Genomic DNA, 21,598 nt, shown 5'->3' with positions numbered 1-21,598 from the left:
AGAAAAACTGAAGTTGTTATCCATTCCAGATCCCTTCCTTGTCCGAAATTCTAAGCAGGTTTTAGATTTTTTCAAGTCACATGCGGAACATGGCCTATCTGGTTTTTCGGTTCACGTAAAATATCTGTATTATTCCATTCTACATGAGGCTTTGTTATCTTGTGTTGGGGATTGTATTGACCAGTACGGGCCTATTGCCTTTCAAAATGCATCTGGAATCTTGGTAAAATGGATTTCTAGAGGTTTTAAAATTTTATCTTAAGTCCACGTTCATAGTGAGGGATGAAAAACCACACCTTCAGAAAGAAGGCATTTGTATAGGATCCTGCGTAGCATCCATCCTTAGCGATTTGTTTTTAGCCGAGCTGGACAGGCCTTTGCGGATATAGTCAACAATATCAATGTCATCAAGATTTTTTAGGTATGTTGAGGACTTTCGTATTGTACTTTACAGAAATGACAGTTCCTTCAAAGATGATGTTCTTAATGTCCTCACTTCGTTCCGTAACCATTTCCGACCTCTAGAATTAACTTTTGAACTACCTGAAAAAAGGGGTAATCAAATTCCTAGACATCAACATCATACTGCATCATGATCGGGCATGCTGTATGTTCAACCTCAAGGCGAAAAACCATTGTTACCTATTCATTCAGCGCACTCTAAACTCTTAAAAAGATCCAATTATCGCCTTTCATTTATTAATTCTCATGCATGAAAGCTTTTCTCAGCGGTGCAAGCGGCTGGAGAACGCTGGGTACCCTCCCATGTTCTGGCCTCTGTAGCGGGAGGCGTTCTAAAAAAATTCTGCCAGAAAAAAGCGCAGGACAATCACGATGCTACACGTAAGAAAGAAAAAGTTGCCGGCATTCCTTACTTTCATCGGCTGTCCCACATTCTAAAAAAAAATAGCTCAGCGTTCGGGAGCTACAGTGGTTCTTTCAGCCCCTAAATACTTGAGTCTTTTGTGCACAAAAAATTTGACAAAATCCAAAAAGGCGGTTGGCTGTACGAAGAAACATAAGAATAAATTTCTTGATTGCGTTGAAAATGTCGTAGACCAGATACCTCTTTCCTGTGGCAAGAAGTATGTAGGTCAAACGGGCAGATGGCTGAACGATAGGCTTCAGGAACATGGGCGTGACGTAAACGATATGTGTGGGAGAGGTTTGCCAGCCCATTGCCGTGTTTGCCATTGCATACCGCTTCTCAAAAAAAAAAAAAATGTGTGGTCTTAAATGTGCTCAAAAACCACTTAACACGAGAAATAATTGAATCTGAATGGGAGTCCCTGTTTGAAGATTAAAGAGAATTTTATTGACTCGAGTCTCAGGGACTCCCGTCCCTCAGAAGAAACAGTGAAATAAAACAACCTAAGTCGACAGTTGGAAGATGACTGTGTGAGTTGCCCTTCAGTCGCTCTGTTGGCAAAGGAGCTCTCATACCTGGCTGATATGCTTTGCTAACGCATGGTTTGATGGTCCTTCTATGATAAGTCAGTAAAAAAAATATACCCTTCCTTTGCGAAATAAAGCCGCCGCGGTGGCTGAGTGGTTATGGCGCTCGGCTGCTGGCCCGAAAGACGCGGGTTCGATCCCGGCCGCGGCGGTCGAATATCGATGGAGGCGAAATTTTAGAGGCCCGTGTACCGTGCGATGTCAGTGCACGTTAAAGAACCCCTGGTGGTCGAAATTCCCGGATCCCTTCACTACGGCGTCTCTCATAGCCTGAGTCGCTTTGGGATTTGAAACCCCCATAAAGCATTTGCGAAATATATCTTTGTTGGAGTTAGCGCTATGTGTGTTGTCTTTCTGAGTCCTTGCTCTTTTTGCGCTAGGTTTTTTAGCCTTGAAATGAAACAACAAGCAAAAGTGTCTACCCCTCTGGCTTTTTCCTTCTTTTCTTCTTTCAGTCCCTGCTTTATCCTTTACCTCACGGCCCGGTTCTGGTGTCCACCGAGACATGTGAGACAGTTGCTGCGTCATTTCCTTTGCTCAAAAAACTTTTTTCCATCAGACTTCTTAGCGTTTTTCCTCCTAAGGAGCCCGTGTGCTGTGCGATGTCAGTGCACGTTAAAGATCCCCAGGTGGTCGAAATTATTCCGGAGCCCTCCACTACGGACCTATTCGTTCCTATCTTCTTTCACTCCCTCCTTTATCCCTTCCCTTACGGCGCGGTTCAGGTGTCCAACGATATATGAGACAGATACTGCGCCATTTCCATTCCACCAAAAACCAATTATTATTATTATCAGACTTCTCGGTTCTGACAATACTAGCGCGCAAGCTATAGGCTTGCTTCTGAGTGACGAATAAGCAGCTACCCCTGGCAGAACTGTATGTTATCCATTACCCCGAAATACGCAGCAAAAGCTTCAATTCATGTATAAAATCTACATATTGCATTCATTCTAGAGGACTGAAATGCCTGTACGCAAGGTCGGAACAAAAAAAAAAGTGAAAGATTGTGGCTGCGGCGATGTAGACAATTTAATGAGTTATTTAATTTACTGAGTTCTGCCTTCATTGGTAAGAAGGAAACATTGGCCTTAGAAGGAAATAATAATAATAATAATAATTGGTTTTTGGGGAAAGGAAATGGCGCAGTATCTGTCTCATATATCTTTGGACACCTGAACCGCGCCGTAAGGGAAGGGATAAAGGAGGAAGTGAAAGAAGAAAGGAAGAAAAGGTGCCGTAGTGGAGGGCTCCGGAATAATTTCGACCACCTGGGGATCTTTAACGTGCACTGACATCGCACAGCACACGGGCGCCTTAGCGTTCTTCCTCCATAAAAACGGAGCCGCCGCGGTCGGGTTCGAACCCGGGAACTCCGGATCAGTAGTCGAGCGCCCTAACCACTGAGCAACCACGGCGGGGTAGAAGGAAATTGAAATGATGTTTTTTGGCGTCGAGAACACGCCTCTTTATCCCCTTTTGTCGCAGACAGACACCCAGATGATATGCGTAGTGACGAGACTTGTCAGTAAACCGCAGCACAATCCAAAACCTTAAAACTGAACGTACGAAATAAGAGAGTAAACGGCATTTAAATTTCACTAAAGGTCTTATGCTAAAGAAGTCAATGAGCCGGGTACAGCAAACTTTGCCTGGGTGTGCTCATTTTTTTGTCCGAAAGTTTTGTTCAAATGAAAGGGAGTAATTGGCATCTCTTGGCATCATGCAAATAATGGGATCCCGGCGCCGCTATTGGGGTTGTATGCTCACGCCTCTCCGCACAGTCGTACCAATCTTTCGCCTTTTACTAAAGATTGCCGTGTGGAGGGGCATACAAATGAGCCTTCAGGCGAATTTTTGGGAGGCCCTGCCCGTTTGGGCGGGGCCTAACATCTGAATCAAAAGATAGATTGCTCGGGCTGAATTCCTTGCGGCTTTGCTATCCCTGGTTATGCAAGCGAAAGCTGTGATATCACCTGGTTGTGCCTCGGTTAAGCTGTGGTTAGGTAAGATAAAGGCGAAGCCTACCGCTCTTCGTCGGTTTCGGCCGCCCGTTCAGCGCAATTGCCTTGCACGGTTAGCAATGTTGACCTAATAAGACTCGGCCCGGACGTCTGCGTGTGCCCACTCTCGAGGACCGACTTGCTTCGTCCGTAGGGAGACACTGGATACAGAGCGCGCCCACACTGGCAGGTGGCAGTTGAATAATGGTTGATCGCGATATGTTGCACACCCACTTAACGCTGCGGACCACCCCACGTACCTCGTAGCGCGAGTAAGGCGTCCACTGACCCAGGGAGCCAGTTATGCGCTCTTCCTTTCCTCAAAATCATCGGAACAGAACGAACGCCGACGGCCTATAGAAAAAAAAAGAAAATTGGTTTTTGAGGAAAGGAAATGACGCAGTAACTGTCTCACATATCTCGGTGGACACCCCAACCGCGCCGCAAGGAAGGGATAAAGGAGGGAGTGAAGGAAGAAACAAAGAGGTTCCGTAGTGGAGGTCTCCACATTAATTTGGACTACCCGAGAATCGTTAACGCGCACTGATATCGCACAGCACACCGGTGGTGGTGGTGAAAAGCCTTTAGTGAATGAAAGAGGTGATGCTCTTTAAAGAGCCCCGCAATGGGTGGAGTCCTTATTCCGGGACCTCATTGGTCGAAGCCGCCAGCTTAGCCTGTTGACCAAAGCCTGAAGGTCCCAACAAGGCTGTTGGGCCTGAAGGTCCCAACAGCCAAGCAGGGCCGCCTCCCATTCCTCTCTGGTAGGGTTGGGGTGGGGGAGAGAGCTGAGTTGCGCTGGCAAGCCCAAACCATGTGGTAGGTGTCAGCCACCTCCCCACAATGTTTGCCCCTCCAGTGAACGTGGGATCGAAGTGTTTTAGTACTGCCGCGCACAGCATTGTGTTCGTGAATAATCGGAGTAGAACGCGTTCGTTTGCTTTCCCCAGTCCCTTTCCAGGGGTCGGGTAATGGCGATGACTATCCTTATAAGTTGTGATAGCTTTGAAGGAGAGTAAGCAGCTACCTTCAGGTTCCAGGTGCTCAGGAGCCAATGGGAACGCCCGGTGAATGAGTGCTCTGGCCGCTGCGTCTGCAGATTCGTTTCCTGCTAGGCCCTGATGGCCCAAAGAACAAACCAGGCAGCGGGGACTAGGATCGGTATCCCGGCTGCAGTGCCTTAGTATTCGTTGAGCTAGTGGAGTTATCTAGCCAGCCTCATAATTGCGACATGCCGTACGCGAGTCTTTTATTATGTGTTTGGATCTTGAATCGGAAGCAGCTAGGGTGATGGCACCCTCTACAGCTTGTGTTGTGCCTGGGGCTCAAAAGGAGAGCGCATCTACTTGTATTTCTTTATGTACGACCGCGGCCGTGTACCACCCCCCGTGGGTCGGCCCAGCTACATCTAAGTAAAAGACACCATGTTTGTTGTCATAGTGGTGCGCTAAGGCTTCCGCCCTAGCCTGACGACGACCACTATGATCCCCCTTGTCCATCTTAGTGGGGATGGATCGAACTCTGACGACGCGTCTCCAGAGTTCGGGCACTCGGACCCTCTCCTGAATGTGAAAATCATGTTGGATGTGGAGGCGGGCTAGCAAGTGCCGACCCGACTTCGTTTGGGCTAGCCTCGTGTATTGATTTGTGAGATGGGCTTCCTTGAGCTCCTGAAAAGTGTTCACCACTCCCAATAAGAAGTCTCGCATTGGAGGTGGACACAGGAAGGTCAAGTGCCCTCTTCATCATTTTGCGGAGTATTACCTCAACCGTGTCTTCGTCGTGTTTCCGCAAGGGTAGATAAGGGACCGAACAGAGGAGTCGGCTGATTACGAAAGCATGGGCCAGACGCACGGCATCCCTGCTTCGCAAACCCCTTCTCTTGTTGGAGACGTGACGGACCATACGGCCTACTTGGTCTCCAATTTTGCGGAGTTTGTGCAATGTTGTGTCTACTCTTCGTTGGTTATGGATGAAGAGCCCGAGTATTCGAATCTCTTTGGTCTCGTGTATGGGGCCACTTGTTAAGGAGAGATGTATTTGGGTAGTGTCCTTAGGGGATGCCCTAAGGTGCACAAATTCAGACTTGTTGGGCGCGCATTGGAGACCACAGTGCCCTGCGTAGCGATCCACTACGTTAGCGGCTGTTTGCAGGCATTCCTCCATGCGTCCTTAGTTTCCCTCTGTGGCCCAGATCGTGATATCATCGGCATACAGCGCATGCCGTATGCCTTCGATATCATTCAACTTGTCTGGGAGATGGAGCATAGCCAAATTAAAGAGTAGGGGAGATAGCACCGCGCCTTGTGGTGTCCCCCGCGTACCCATTTGATACGGACCTAATTCTGCCTCTTGGATTCTGATAAGTGCGACTCGATCGGTCAGGAAGTCTTTGATATATTTGAAAGTGTTGCGGCCACAGTTGGTTTAATTGAGGTGTGTCAGTATGACGCTCTGTTTGGTGTTGTCGAAGTCTCCTTTCAAGTCCAAGGCCAGTACGACCTTGTCATTATTTGGGTGTTCGACTGGTTGTATTATGTCTCTGTTGAGTTGGAGGAGCACGTCCTGTGCCGACTTATGTGGGCGAAAGCCGAGCATAGTGTCTGTAAATGTGTTTCGTTGTCCCAAGTATTCGGAGAGCCTATCCCGCACCATGGTCTCCATCAGCTTGCCCACACACGAGGTGAGCGAGATAGGCCTCAAGTTGTCTGTGTTGATTTCCTTTCCCGCCTTGGGAATGAATGTTACTAGGGCTGTTTCCAATCAAAGGGGATCGGGTTCTCGCGCTTCCGTATAGTGTTGATGTATTTCAGAAGGTCTTCATACGCCTGGTCAGGGAGATTGGCCAGCAGCAGCACACGGGCGCCTTTTGCGTTTCGCCCAGCTTCAGTGCCGCGTTCCTGCTGCAACGTTAACGCCAATGCACGCAGCGCATATCTGTCCCTACCGCCACGTATCTTAAAGCGCGACTGAGGTGTCCACTCTCGTAGGGGACCAGTTATGCGCCTTCCCTTTGCTTTCGAAGCTCACGCTCTTCATCGGTTTCAGCTGCTGCCCGTTCAGCGCGTTTACGCTCCCTATCGATTGCTAAATCCCTCGCACGGTTGGCGATGTCGACCGGATGATCAGACTCGGCCCGACGTCTGCGAGTGCCCACTCGCGAGGACGTCGGCTCCGGCTGACTTGCTTCGTCCATAGCGAGACACTGGATAGGCAGCGGCGATGGGCGGACCGCACCGCTGCAGCTGCTGCGAGTCACGTGGTACGTCAGGGGCTGCTTCTGTTCAAGGTCATTCGTGCAGACACAGTGAAATTGGCGCCGCATAGCTCATCTGGACTCCAGGCCACAAGACCTTGCCAGGGAACTTGGCCGCCCGCGCACTCACTAACCGGGCCCCCGACGTAAGACCCTACCGATCTGGATCAGGATCTTTTAACATTCAAATGTACATCCGCTTATTACCGGGACTCGCACCGTCAGTACCCGGCTCCTCTCAAAGGACGAGGAAAAGCGGGCGAAAGACTACTTAGACTCTTTACTAGCACTCTATACTGTGCTCGGCAGTACTCAAACATTTTGATCCTTCCGTCTCTGGCCTCTGATCTTTCTGGGAATGCCAGCAAATTTCTCTTCCACCCCTAACCAATTTCCCGAGCCGTGAGGACTGGGTTTGAACCTAACGGCCCAACAAGCCCTGGTTCAGCGAGCTCGAGTGGCGGTACAGACCAATGGGTTCCCTGATTAAAGGACTCCACCTAGTATTGTAAGGGGAGCGGCCCACTAGAGGCTGCTTCCCTGTCAACCTCTGTTTGAATATTATTAAATGCTTTTCACCACCACCACCAAGGCTAGTGAAGCTTTCGCTTTAAAATTCAGAAGGCACTTCAGACTGCTGATGTGCTGTGAAGGCGAAAGCATTAGTGCGCCATCGTGAGCTTTCAACCTCGACGCAGGTTGCGCACTGAGAAATGGAACGAAGGCGCGCCGCCAACCCGCCGCGGTGGCTCAGTGGTTAGGGCGCTCGGCTACTGATCCGGAGTTCCCGGGTTCGAACCCGACCGCGGCGGCTGCATTTTTATGGCGGCAAAACGCGAAGGCGCCCGTGGGCTGTGCGATGTCAGTGCACGTTAAAGATCCCCAGGTGATCGAAATTATTCCGGAGCCCACCACTACGGCACCTCTTTCTCTCTATCTCCTTTCACTCCCTCCTTTATCCCTTCCCTTACGGCGCGGTGCAGGTGTCCAACGATATATGAGACAGATACTGCGCCATTTCCTTCCCCAAAAACCAATTATTGTAATCATTAACCTGAACCGCGCCGTAATGGAAGGATCTTCAAAGGTGCACAGACATCGCACAGCACACGGGCGCTTTAGCGTTTCGCCTCCATCTAAACGCAGCCGCCGCGGTCGGGTTAGACGAACCAAATTTCGTACGACTGTCTCATGTGGCGGTGATCGGTGGGAGGTGTCACATGATTTCCTACGGCTGCTTGATGACGTCACCCTATTTTTCTTGCCGTCACTGGGATTCTCTTTACAATCTGCGAGTATACTAACACTCGGCGCCTGCTTTTTTGTAATGGGACTAGTAAAGCTTTCGCCTCAAAAGAGTTGCGCGAAGTCCGGGGTCAGCGGCGGTCTCCTTTGCGGCCAGATACGGCACATCGCAGTTGCTGCGTGTGGAGTACGAGACGAAGCACTGGAAGGCGCGCGCAGGGAAGGATCAGCGGGGAAGCGCAGCCACGCGTGGTCTGTGACGACGAGGGCCGGTCGAGCGCAGCCAAGTGACAGCACGAGACGCGGATGTCAGCGGGACCCCGCGGAGAGTGCGGCGCATGACCGGTTCGCTTTGTTGGAAGCCATCCGTACAACACGTCTCATGATTTCCGTGTCCCGGTTGACTGCGCACCTCACTTTCTCTTTTCTGCCCGTCTAATGCACACGGCTAGAATAGTCGACAGTTTTAGCATAGCCGGACAGCCGCGCGGACATTTGCCGTACGGTGGAAGTTGTCCTAGTGGCCGTGACCTTACGGCGGTGCTAAAACTCTCTTGCGGCCCGTTGCCGTGACCAGTCACGCAAGGAAGCACGCGGACGAAGCCTTGGAAGGACCCGGTTACTTTGGCGTTCGGCTGCTTAGCCCAAGGTCTAGCGTTCAAATCCCGCCAGCGGAGGCAGCGTTTCGATGAAGGTGAAACGCAAAAGGTGCCCGTTTGCCGGGAGGTTTCAGCGCGGAGGTCGGAATTGATCGGGAGCCCTCCACTGTTTCCTCCATCATAGCTCGTGTGCCGCTTCGGGAATTTATACTCCGTTCATATACTTACATGCCACCGTGAACTGAAAGTAATGTGTCCATGCGGCGAGCCTGTATCCGCAACGGAAGTATCTCGGAGGCGGCGGCGATGGCGCGCATTTGGCAGTCGTTGAAATTAGACAAAAGCAGCTGCTCTTGGCCTCAACCTATCCAAACTCAAAGCAGAACTTTCTTTGTAATGGCCGCGAATCGTCAAGAGCAATCGTGAACACTTTAACAAGACACGCACTACACGTGGGGACCATCATTTCTGAACAAAGTGGTGGCGTCTCATGAATAGAACTGACAACCGGCTCCGAGGAGAGAAACTGCAGATGTGAACATCGCGCACTATTACGGCAATAGAGGAACATTCCGATTGATCGAAAGACCAAGCTTATCACATCCTTGTGGCAATACTGCTTACCAACGAGCTTCAGTTTTCAACGCCCCCAAACTCTAGCCACCAACCCTATCCCCCCCCCACACACACACACCTTTCTGTTTTAATTGATGATCATGAAACATTTTAATTGGAACTAATATTCCTGGTTAGGCACCCTATTTCATGACACCACGGGTCTTGCAGCCACTCTTGCCCTTTCGGTCAGCTCCTGCTCAACTTTCAGATCTGAGCTGCACAGCATTTATTTTTTTTTATTTTTTTTTTATTTATTTCCTCAAGGGTCCAAAAAGGACATTACATGAGGGGTGGGCAAACAAAAGGGTTTTAAAAGGATGAATACAGATGGTCTTCGATGGCGGATTTGAAGCGAACGGGATTGATGATGGTTGCCACTTCGGACGGAAGGTCATTCCAGTCTTTGGCTGTTCTAAGGAAAAAAGATTGATGATATGTTTCGGTGCGGGCCTGTTCAGGGTAGACGGCATTAGGATGACTGTGACGAGAAATCCGATGGGCGCGTGCGACAGGGGGAGGTTCGTGGTGGAAAGTGTGATAAAATTTATGATATAAAGAAAGACAGGCGATTTTACGGCGACAGGCCAGAGTAGGAAGATGGAGCTGTGATTTTAGTGCTGACACGCTAGTGTGATAAGAGTAGTCCGAGCAAATGAATCTGACAGCGCGGTTCTGGACCGCTTCGAGCGTGGTGATAAGGTTAGCATAGTGGGGATCATACGCGGCAGATGCGAACTCTAGTTTAGAAAGTACAAATGTTAAGTAAGAAAGAAGTTTTATGGAACAGGGGGCTAAGGAAAGGTTACGACGTAAATACCCTAGAATTTGATTAGCCGAATTAGTGACGTTGTGAATGTGTAGAGACCAGGTTAAATCTTTACTTAAATGGATACCAAGGTACTTGTACGTCAATCGTCCGTTCTTTCATCCTTTCTTTTGCTGTGTTGTTTCAGCAGGCCCATACCTTCTGGTACAGGTCCGCCTCTATGCCACGGTGTGCGCTTAATTGAGCTCCTTTCTGAAGCGTTTCATCTTATTGGGTTCTCCTCGTATACACCTATACTCGCACACACGCGGCTCTTTGGTGCTGAACAAGCTCCTGCTTCGGGTTTGGCTAAACGGCAATCTGCTCTGCCGAAGCAAGGCGCAAACTGGCACAGCCCTCAAAACACGTTCTTCGCCAAATCGAAACTATGCTTCCATTGCGTTTACTGAAACCACTGCTGCGTCGCCTGGCTTCTAAGCTACTAACTCGTGCCTGAATTCTTTTCCTCGGTTCGAGCACAAAGCAGGACGCCGCAGCTATTAGTACGACCCGACGCTTGCTGAAGTCGTGCATTTCGTAAAGGGCATTTTGGAAATTAGGGGGGCAGAAAAGAAAATACGAGCAACTATCATTTAGCCTGAAGTTGGCAAACTGTGGAATTGAAATTCGGGGCTGACAGTCCCGCTCCATTAAAAGGCACGATGCAAACAAACATGGAGATAAAATACTTATGCCGGTGATGGCGTAGAGATTCCCGCACTCTGTCTCATTATCTTTTCGTCATCTCTTGCATGACCAACCTTGACTGGCAGCTCGGAACTTCGACATCCACCATTCGAAAGAGATGATGAAGAAAGTACGTACCGTCGATTACTTATATCGTTTTGTTTTTGTCACTTTTTCTCTTCTGCTTTCTTTTCCTTCCTTCCTTCCTTCCTTCCTTCCTTCCTTCCTTCCTTCCTTCCTTCCTTCCTTCCTTCCTTCCTTCCTTCCTTCCTTCCTTCCTTCCTCCTTCCTTCCTTGCTTCCTTCCTTCCTCTCTCCCTCCCTCCCTCCCTTCCTTCCTTCCTTCTTTCCCTGCCTTTCTTCCTTCCTTGTTTCCTTCCTTCCTTCTCTGCCTGCCCTCCTTCCCTGCCTTCCTCCCTTCCTTGCTTCCTTTCTTTCTTTCTCTCTTTCTTCCTCTTTCTTCTTTTCTTGATTTTTTCCTTCCTTCCTTCCTTCGTTCCTTCGTTCCTCTCCTTCCTTCTTCCTTTTTTCTTCCTTTCTTTTTCTCTTTCTCTCACCAAGCTCACTGCCTAATTAGCCTCTCTACTTTGCCTCTAGATTCTTGGCCGATCCCCAGTGTTGCTATGCGCCTGTTGTTGTTTGAAGCAACTAATACAATATCGTTTAAACGCTATCGTTCCGAAAAACCAGGCGCAGGCTGTTTTCAGAACATGGAGTCTATTGAACGTTATTTACATCGCTAGCAAGCTTAACGTTCACAAAATTATCTTCGCAGAGCATCGCATGGAGGAAAGCCAACAACATCGACGAGCTGACAAAGGACGACTTCAAACCTCCAGAGGTGAGAGCGTGTCAGCTTGCGTTCTAGAAAATATAACAAACCACTAAGCGTGATTAAATGACACTGTATAACCTGCGACAAGTTGCGCATGCGAGAGCTGTGCGTATCTCGAAGTGAACAAGCTAACTAGCCCATAGCTTCAAGGGAGCCGAGAGTGGCGCCAATAAGTTGTCAGCAGCTGTGTCAGCTTGCACAAGAAATAGACTTAGAACATAAATTTGCTGCAACTTTTTTTTCGTTGAGTGCCGCGTATATGATAAAAGGCCACTTCAGGCACCTTAAAACCCCATTCGTGATTCTGAAAGCTTTGAACAAAGAACGAATTTCTTTTTTACTGTTAGTAAATATTCATTACATTCAGCGCAAAATGAAAAGAGCATTCCTTTGAGGTCGGTGTGCAAATGCGGCGAAAAAGTTCGTCTCCAAAGTTCGTCGAAAAATTTGTCCCGGTTCAGGTATCAAACTAGGCAGTACCGCCAATGGCCATTCTCTGTGGAGTAGATGCTAACTATTCAATCGTTAGGATGAGCCTAAACAAACTGGACAAATAGTCGTGTGTCAGTACCCATGTGGATGGTAACCGAAACTACTCACACGTCAGAAACCTGTGTCCAACTTGAACAATTCGCCTAGACACATACCTAATTAACTGCTCCATTATTACCCTCTAACAAAGGCTCTTCAGTCAAATATAGCACGCAGCAGATGCAAATGTAGACCAGCCATTTTTTTTCTGCCAACAAGTGCGCCATTTTTTTTCCCCTTGTTAAAAATGATTTCACTCGCAGCTGTAGACAGTCGGATCGTTTGTTTTATCCGTGATAGCACAACCAGCCGGTGTGCAGTACGAGTGCACTAGTCGGCACTACGAGTGTCTTGTCTCCCTTTTAGCTTTTTTATTTCAATTTATCTGTGCGTCCTCGAATGTTATATCTTCTCTGAATACTCTCGCGCTTTTTTTTTACTTTTGCGTTTAAGTAACAGAAGGTTTTCGAATACCTCAACAGGACGAGCTGTTAAACAAACATTTCCACACTTGGATTGTGTTGGAGAAACGCAGAAGTTTAAAAGCGTACTTCTTTTGTCTCCCATTTTGTTCCCTAATTCCTTTTCATTCTCTTGCGGCAACAGTTTGTGCACAGAACTCTGATCGGAGGCATGTACGGCATCGACAAACAAGGAGGCCCCGTATGGATCTACCCCTTTGGAAACTTCCAGATCAAACGTATGAGTAACCTGCAGTTGTTGTTGTCCTCGAAATAGTTATGACAACTTTTACTTTCGCTATTTGTTTTCCTCGCCTTCTCCGAGGCCGGCAGTGCTTTTCTGTGTTTACATTTACGCTGCTTTGAGGGCATCCTGGCTTAATCTGGTGAGAGTGCGGCGAAAGATACCATATTCAACTGTTAAACAATGAATACGTCGGCTCTTAACTGACGCTGTAAATCGGAGAAGCGGAAACAAAAATTATCTGACTTATAATCTGCATTGCCTGAAAAACAAATAAGACGTTTATTATCAAAGCTACAGCAAGTCTTTAGAAAGTAAGAAATTTTTTGACAGTTCTTTCAGACACCTTTGTTCCGCTTTACATCCTTTATATGTTCTCGATTTTAATAGATCACATGCAAGATAAACAAAATGCAAGCGCATGCTTATCACTTTCCGGGATATAACAGCTCGTTGTTTTGCTTCTGCTTGCAGATTTGCAACGAATGTACTCGTGTTCCTACATACAAGCTTAATAAGAAACAGCATCGCTAAATGCCACAGGGTACCAAATTAGAGCAGAAAGATGGCCAGACCTGGAAACAGAATACGTACACTCCATCAAAAATACTTGCTCTCAAGGCGCAAAAACAAGCAGACGCTAAGGAGGGCGCAAGATGCGCTGAAGGTGGAAGATTAAAATTCGAATTCTACGAAAAGAAACTATTTTGTCTTTGCTGCTGTTCGTATGCTGTCCGTATGACCTGTTGAAAAGTTGTGTGTTGTTTATCAGAAGAAATGACTCATTGCACGCTGTACTGTTGACACTTTACTGCGTCCTTCTGCTGTTCACGTAATTTTAAGCGCCAACATTTGCAGTGAAAGGCCGCCTTCCTGGCGTTTCTGTAGAAAGACCGAAGGCTGCTTTATTTTCGTTGCAAGTCGATTGCCACTAGGCACATAAAATGTATGCGCACAGAGATACGCAGAAAGCTGATCCTGCCCTCGGCAGATTCCTAAAATGCGACAACAAAAGCCACTCTAACAGCAAGGGTATCAGCTGAACTTTCAAAGTAGGACCATGATCAAATGTGCTGAGAATACTCCTGCCACACTTATACAGCCAGGGTTTATTGGTAGCTTAACGAGAGGGTTATTTGGAAGGATTTGCGAGAAGTATTTGTCTGCAGTGAACGAAATTAGGCTGACCATGATTACGACGTCTAATACAGTCAAAGAAGTACCTTATTTTCATGCTCAAGGTGTGTTCCCACGCTTGAGTTTGAGAAAGAAAACCTTCTTGCACATATCCACGTAGTACTGCTGTCTTTGCAGTCACTATTCTTCAGGAAGCCGTGCCTTTTAAATATAAGGCTCTCCCACCGCAACTACGCGATACAAGTTTCCTTGAGCTTTAAAATTTAAAACTGCCATGGAGCGCACGCCTTTGTGCAGATTAGCCCTTCGCTCCTAGAAGTCCGCGTTTTGTGTTCCAGGACGGAAGGCTTCAGTGTAGGACAGTGAAATAATACATTATGTTCTAATAAAACATAAAGCCCTCCAACCCTAATCACACGAGCGAATGACGCTGTTCCTGGAAGCTTCAGAATTTAAAAACAGGCACGTGGTAACCAATAATTTAACCTACGAAGTATTAATAGCGGAAAAGAGTAGCCCTGACGTTCTGTGCCAGAGACAAGGAGACAAGCGTCGTTGCACCACTCTGAAATGGCCCCTGTGTTATAGTTTTTTACTGCGAAAGCAGTGCTACTGAGCCCCCGTTCCCCCCTTTTTGGAAATGTGATGCCTGCTGAAGTGAAGCGTGCAGCCCAAGCAACGAGCCTCCATTCTTCAAAAGCACTGCCGACCTGCCATCTCCCAAACCAATCTCCCTAGCTAGTGGGCTACTCAGTCATCCACCTCCTCCCTCGACCCACCTCAGCCAACAGTCACCCTCTAGAAAAACCTTGCCAAGTTTATGAAGCCTCACCTTTGACTAAAAGCATTAATTAGCATAAAAGTAGCAAAGCATTCATCGAGGGTAAATCCAAATACTTTCGCTCAATAGCCACATCAGATGGCTGATTGTCACGTACTTTATTTCTCTAATCCTCTGAGCCTTACCACTCTATACATCATTCTTACCAACAGTTGAACCTCGTTGTAACGAAATTGAAGGGACCCGGTGATTACTTCGTTATAGCCGTAACCTCGTTATAGCCGTAACTTCGTTATAGCCCGTGTTGGCCGAGTTCCAAGCGGAATCGTCATTCATTCATTGTATCCATTATATCGTTATAAACCGTTTCATTATAACAAGGTTCGACTGTAGAAGGAGACCTCGTCTTTCCTGCCACTGAGTATGCGACATCCTTGCGTATACATAGCACTGCGTTTCTTTTTTTCATGTGTTTTGTTCACAAGAAGGCAATCTGATCCTGATTCTCACTGCGATGTGTACGCGATGGGTGTACTTTCCCCCGTGCAGCCTCTGTAAAGCAACCCGTCGTTGCTTCTCCGTTCCTCTAATCGAGCCCCGCTCTCTTTCCCCACCCTGCAGCCTTCCTGCGGGGTTGCACAGTCAAGGAGATCCTCCTGCTCATGGCATGGCGCTGCGAACAGGGCATGAAGAAGATGCGGGAACAGTCCAAAAAGGTGAGCGAACAACGACCTCTCTTGTCTTCTCTTGCCTCTCCTCTCTTGTTCGTTTGAGTCTTTCGAGCTCGTGGCAGACAATTACTTTATATGCGCGGGATGTTAGGTTACGTTATAATAAAAGGATGGGCAAGGCTTCTATGTTACTCGTGGTGCACAGCTAACCGTGTAGGAAGGCATCGATGAAGGCAGGAAAAAAGGTAAACAGGCACACCAAGTCCCCCGGGTTCGAACCCGACCGCGGCGGCTGCGTTTTTATGGAGGAAAAACGCTAAGGCGCCCGTGTGCTGTGCGATGGCAGTGCACGTTAAAGATCCCCAGGTGGTCGAAATTATTCCGGAGCCCTCCACTACGGACCTTTTTGTTCCTCTCTTCTTTCACTCCCTCCTTTATACCTTCCCTTACGGCGCGGTTCAGGTGTCCAACGATATATGAGACAGATACTGCGCCATTTCCTTTCCCCCCAAAAACCAATTATTATTATTATTATCACCAAGTCCAGCTTTCTCGGGCAAAACTTTTTAGAATTAGAAAGTTCTAGGACACTGTTATCAAAATATTGAAGTTAATGGTCCTTTATTCTGATATGTAGCAAAATCTCTCTTTTATAGTGTTTCCATCGATCGCATCGAGCAGTTAAGACTGGCATAGAAAATCCATAGGGAACGCTTTTGACGATAGCAAAAAACGTGAATAAAAAAAAGACAAGACTGTGATCTGCGGATATATTGATTGCTATAGTGAAATCTTACAGTATATGAAAAAATTGCGTTCATGAACCGTTTCCCGTTCAAAAATGCTTTTGTCCAGAATTGCTGGGTATGTTGAGGTACCTACCACACACGGCCTAGGGCATGTGTTATTGGGTACAGCCTATACCACTGGTCAAGACCCTAGTGTCAAACCGCGTTCTGCACGCGGTCTGGCGTGTACGTTTGAGGATTGGAGGAGAAGGGAGGGGATAAAATGCCTAACTTTGTGTATTAATGGCTGAAATTTTGGCTCACATTCAAATGCGCAATTATTCCTGCCTAGAACAATGTATTAGCTTATCGCAGCTTCACTATAGTAGCCATCACGGTCAAGCGCGCAGCAACAAGGCCTTGCCACCGTTGGAAAGAGCGTCGATCATTCTTGATCTGTACATTAAGGAGGGCCGAAAGCTACAAATAGGATGTCACGCACGTGTAGCCCGTTGTTTCAGCTAAACAGCTCGTGCGTCATCGTGTGCCGTGTGACGTCACTTTGGTACGCATGCAGATGGCATTGACTGAGTGTACGAAAACTCATGTGGCACGCCCGTCAAATGAGCGGAATAAGAGTGATGAACATGGTCGATAACAATGGGCGTCGATAAACCAACCTTGGATAAACATTGCAGATAAAGGGCTATATCTATTAGTCCTTCCTTTCTTCAATAAATCAATCAATCAATCAGTCAATCCCTCAGTCGGTCAATCAATCAATGAATCAACTAATTAATCAGCCGATGCATCAATCAAGCGGTCAACTTGTTAACAGATGAATAAGGAACCTAATAAATCATTTAAACTTAACTCGCGTCCGCATGTTAGACAGCCCATTATCACCTTACCTACTTCAATGTCACGGCGGGCCATAAAGGAAGCCGCCTCGACCAAGCACTCCCCGGAAGAGTTCTCATTTACTTTCCTCAGTCCACGTGCGGCCGTGACGCTGTCTTTTGCGATGCATCAGCCAGCCTCGTGCGAGCTTCTCTCCGCTGTTCGTGTGCCTCCTTGGAAAGTGCGTTGCCGTCCTCTGCCACGCGCGAGCAGGCGCGCGATTCATGCATACTAACACGCGTACCGCGTGCGCTTCTTTTGCACGCATCGTGCCTTTCGCGCGCGCCGCGAAGAGACCTGCGGGATATCAGAGTGCGTGTGTGAATCCGTGTTTTCTATAAAGCTTGCCAAGTTGAAAGGAACGATTGCAAATCTGAAGAGTAGTGGCGTAGCGGTTTTATAAGTTGTAGGCGCCCGAAGACGGAGGTCTAGGATGGTTTGAAAAAATTAAAGGAGCATTTACGTCTCCTTACGTGCTGAAATGCGAAAGCGTTTCGAGTTCCGTTACCCAATCTGTTACTTAGTAATGTAATTAATCATTAATGTAAACTATTTAATCAGGGAATTCTTGTTCACTTAAATTATTAAATACATATATTTATAAATATTTTGGTGTTGGTAAATTAATCATTAATTATCAGTGCTATTGGTAAAAGATCATTAACTTTGTTGATGGTTAATTAATTAATTTCGTCATTTTATTGTTCGTTCAATTCTGGCGGAATTACTAGCAATTTACTTATTTCGTGACTTACTCGTGGTAATTAGTGAAGTGAATTGCCTCGTTATTAATTAACTATTTTATCCAGTAATTGGGTAATTTAAACTTCCCATTTAATCATTATTAATCATAATTGCACTCTTACTGGATGATCAACAGTTGATGAGGGCACGCCCTGTCCACAGCCCGTGGTGACACATCCTGTCCATGAGGCAAGAAATGGTTTCGCATTAAAAAAGATACTTCAATGTGTGCGCCCTAGCTAAAGATATAAAGATGGCGTCCAGAGCACCTCCGAGCGCGCGTGCCCGGGCGCTGTTCACTGCCAGTGGTCTTGTTCTTCGCTGGTGCGCTAATCGGCACGGCGCGAAAGTTTTAACGATTTTTTTTTCTCTTTGCAGCTTGGAAGAGTGGTTGAGACGCAGACGGTGATCTTCGACTTCGACAACTTCTCTATGCTGCAAGCCCTCACCGCAGAAGGCAAGCAATGACTTCGGAAAACAAAAATAAAGCGAGAGTTCTGCTTCAGCAGCTAGGCAAATTAGATATCTGTAGTACAGAACATGTCTCATTGGTATTAGCTACATAGCAAATGCCTCGAACCTTTCGAATCAAATCAATTGCATCTGATTCCCGTAGGTAACGGCACAATCACTGCCTTGCTGAATTCACTTTGCGCTCATCTCTTTTTCTCCCAGGCCAACCAGAAATTTTGCAATGGTCGGATACAACTCGGGACCGAAGCGGCTTTCCCCGACAAAGCACCCTCCTTGCAGCCAATGGCTGCTAGCTTAATTTTGCAAGAAGTTACGTGACAATGCTGGGAGGGCACTGTCCCAGACCATGGAAGGAGGGGAGTCCCCTTTCATTGACCACTCCATGCATTGTCACGCTAGCAGTCTCATCAGAATCGGCCGACGCCATTGCCTGGAAAGGGGTCCTTTGACGAGGAAGAGCCTCTTCGTTCCTGAGTTGTATCCGACTGTAGTAAATTAGCTCAGCTTCGGCTGGATTCGTTTTGGGCTACGAAAAATTTGTTTCAGCACGAGGGCTGCAGCCTATCGCAAAATTTTGCGAAAGATGACGTATTCATGTTAATCCTAAACGGCTTACCGAATTGCTCCGTTCTTGCGTGGACAAAGGGTCGCGTGACGTAACGGTATCAAACTGTTCCGCGCGTAGGGGCGCCGCTGAGTCGCGTGTCTCTCAGAGCGTACGAAAGCAACATATCGCTCTCAGTCAAGGAAATCTAGCCAACAAGTCGAAAATCTTCGCCCGATAACCGCAGTTAAATTTTGCCTTAATATCAACATTTTTGTGTGTGTCAGTCTTTTCAAATGGCGTGGCTCCTCTAGTATTTCGCACGGTGCATAAATACTTCAGCGAAATACTTTTAAATGCCGTCACTATATAGGTAAGACTGCTAAGAGGACCATGCTATACAACGACAGTTTGAAAGCACGATTAAATTTAGCCTGATCTGAGTGAAACTACGTTCATTGTAGGCGCACACACAAGCATGCCACAGAATCACTCAAGTTCTTCGGAATTTTTAATGGCCTCAGACTTGTGATCGCAGCAGCAGCGTTTTCGGGAAATGGGCTCTACTTATGTTGTCCCAAGTCCTGAATGTCTTTCCTTTCCCTTTCAGCTGTGAGCGCGGTGTCTGCGTTCATTCGAATGTACGAGGCCAACTATCCTGAGCGGTTACATCAAGCCTTCGTCATCAACGGTAAGCGTGCCTCCTCCTCTGATTTTTTTTTTTTACGCCACATTGCACCCATCCCCAGTCGCAGGAAGTTGTAAGGACGCGGGTAGTACGGGGCCGATATGGCGTCGGTGTGACGTCATCCTTGCGCCTACCTGTAGGAAAGGAGAAAGAGAGGCACTGCATGCAAAAAGATGTCGATGAAAAAAAAAACAATTCGTTATATGCGCGGTCGCCGTGTATATATGCGTATAATATATATTTCGCTTTGAGTTTCCATCAACGATATTGTGTATATAAAGGCCGACGTTCCGAGCCCGTCGTTCCAACCACTGCCCCTCCTCTCACAGAGATGACCCGGGTGAGCGACTCACACAGCGTGCTCAATGGTGGACGGGAGGATGTTCACCGCAGGGGAGTCAGGCATGCAGCCAGAATTTTGCTTCTGTCTAAAGGCGTGCGAGTGTATTCGTGTGTGTGTGTGGGGGGGGGGGGGGGGGGGGTGCAAAGTAATGTCTTGGAAGAAGGGGGGTCACCTGACTCCCCCCCCCCCAGCCCCCCTGGAATACGTGCTTGAGAGGGGAGTCCTCATGCGTAAAATAACGACAAGTGACTGATACGTGTCGCCGCCAACTGTAGTTTTAATGCTCAAAGTGGCTGCTAATATAGAGGCTCACCCGAAAACATGTCCCTCTCCATCCTTCCGGCGTTCATGGCCAGTAATGTGGCCGACTTCATTGTAATCACTGCCCTCTACATCGCCCGATATGCATATGTACTTCCGACCCGGGGAACTTGAGCACTGCGATCAGCACACGGCTGTGTAGGTCGTAGCACTGGTTAGAGAATTGCGAGGCTCCTGTTTGAAAGATAAGGATGATATTTTAAGGGTAACGGGGTGGATTCAGGGAGAGTACAAGCGGACCAAGAGACTGTAGATAGCTGGGAGTAGGGATAAAATTAGGCAGTTTGTTTGGGGGGGACAGGGCGGCCGCAGATGGCACAGGACGAGGATAATTAAATAATATTAGGAATCGTTCTTTGGTCCTGCAGTGGACGAGTTAGGCTTGCAATGGTCAGGATGACAACGACGATGGTGGTTTGGGATTAACTGCAGTTGCAGTTCTCCCGAACCGTGAGCAGAGGACGCATTCGTCGAGATTTCGGCTCATTTTCACTGCGATCTCTGAGCATGAAATTAGAGAACATACAACACGTATAGATTCATATATATGAGTGTCTATTGGAAGCATCGCGCTTCTGGCCTGTTGCGAATTCTAACGCGCGAATTACTCAACACCCGTTGAAGCTTGGTGTACTCGCTATGCAGTGAATGCAGTTCATAAAACGTTTAAAGGTTTCCGTTGATTGTTCTGATATTTCAACTGAGAAAGGAACATGGCAAAACATGCAGGGTCGTTAGGGGAGAACACACTAAGACTGAGCATTCTGTGCTTGTTTCTGTTAGTAAATGTCTGTTCTGACGCTCCGCTTTATTATTATAGCCATTTCCCAAGCTCAAAAAAGTCATGCGTGAGAATGAGTACCCTCCTCAACGTACGAAGCAGGCACAATCCATATCAAGAGCATTATGCGGGAAGCGTTATTTTCCAAAGCATTCCGCGTTCTTCCGTCCACAGGCTTAGCGAAAGTGAAGCCAGTGGACGCATTGTCAAGGATGTTGCTCACAATGTGTTCATGGGAGCAGGTCCCGCGAAGAAAATGCTGTAACACCAAGGATCGAAGAAGAGGCTTTAGTCCTATTAACACGAAGGAAATCCCCTATCTTGAGTAGATTAAGCGCACAAAAACACAGCACACAGGAACGGAAGACACGATACAGGCGTTTCCTTTCCTGTGTGCTGTGTTTTTGTGCGCTTCATCTACTCAAGCTATGAACCAACTTGCCCAAGAGCGTGTTCTACTGAGAAACCCCTACGCGGGTTTAATCTGTGTAACATAAGGGTAATTTAACATTCACCTCAGCGCAGAGATGCGGCTACGACAGCAAGCCGTGCTGTTTTCGCCCACAGAGTTTCCTAAAGATAGCTATGAATTAAAGCCACGTGCATCCTGTTTTCTTTGGCAACTGTTAGGCTGGGTGCAGATGCGTGCCAATAGCAATTATATATTCGCTGAACCAGGTCCTTTAATCACGCTTTGCTTATTCCTCCACCCGTGTTTTTTTTGCATATTTTTCTGCTTCACGTTAAT

At 47.5% G+C, this 21,598-nt stretch overlaps 1 protein-coding gene and 1 non-coding gene across 2 annotated transcripts in view; both read left to right on the top strand.

Annotated features, from left to right (window-relative positions):
- The window catches only part of LOC144121362 (SEC14-like protein 2), a 71,702-nt gene that overhangs the window by 31,493 nt on the left and 18,611 nt on the right, over positions 1-21,598 (top strand). The window contains exons 3-8 of the mRNA XM_077654552.1: positions 10,755-10,798; positions 11,443-11,508; positions 12,640-12,733; positions 15,278-15,372; positions 18,078-18,156; positions 19,328-19,408. Of these exons, the coding sequence (XP_077510678.1) occupies positions 10,755-10,798; positions 11,443-11,508; positions 12,640-12,733; positions 15,278-15,372; positions 18,078-18,156; positions 19,328-19,408 (459 nt within the window). The remainder of the gene's footprint in view (positions 1-10,754; positions 10,799-11,442; positions 11,509-12,639; positions 12,734-15,277; positions 15,373-18,077; positions 18,157-19,327; positions 19,409-21,598) is intronic.
- LOC144122264 (U5 spliceosomal RNA) lies at positions 3,218-3,341 on the top strand. Its single transcript, XR_013312871.1, has one exon. It is a non-coding gene; the product is annotated as a U5 spliceosomal RNA (small nuclear RNA).

This window comes from Amblyomma americanum, chromosome 2 (genome assembly GCF_052857255.1).
Source record: "Amblyomma americanum isolate KBUSLIRL-KWMA chromosome 2, ASM5285725v1, whole genome shotgun sequence".
Classification (NCBI taxonomy): domain Eukaryota; kingdom Metazoa; phylum Arthropoda; class Arachnida; order Ixodida; family Ixodidae; genus Amblyomma; species Amblyomma americanum.
This window is presented reverse-complemented; position numbering and strand designations above follow the sequence as displayed.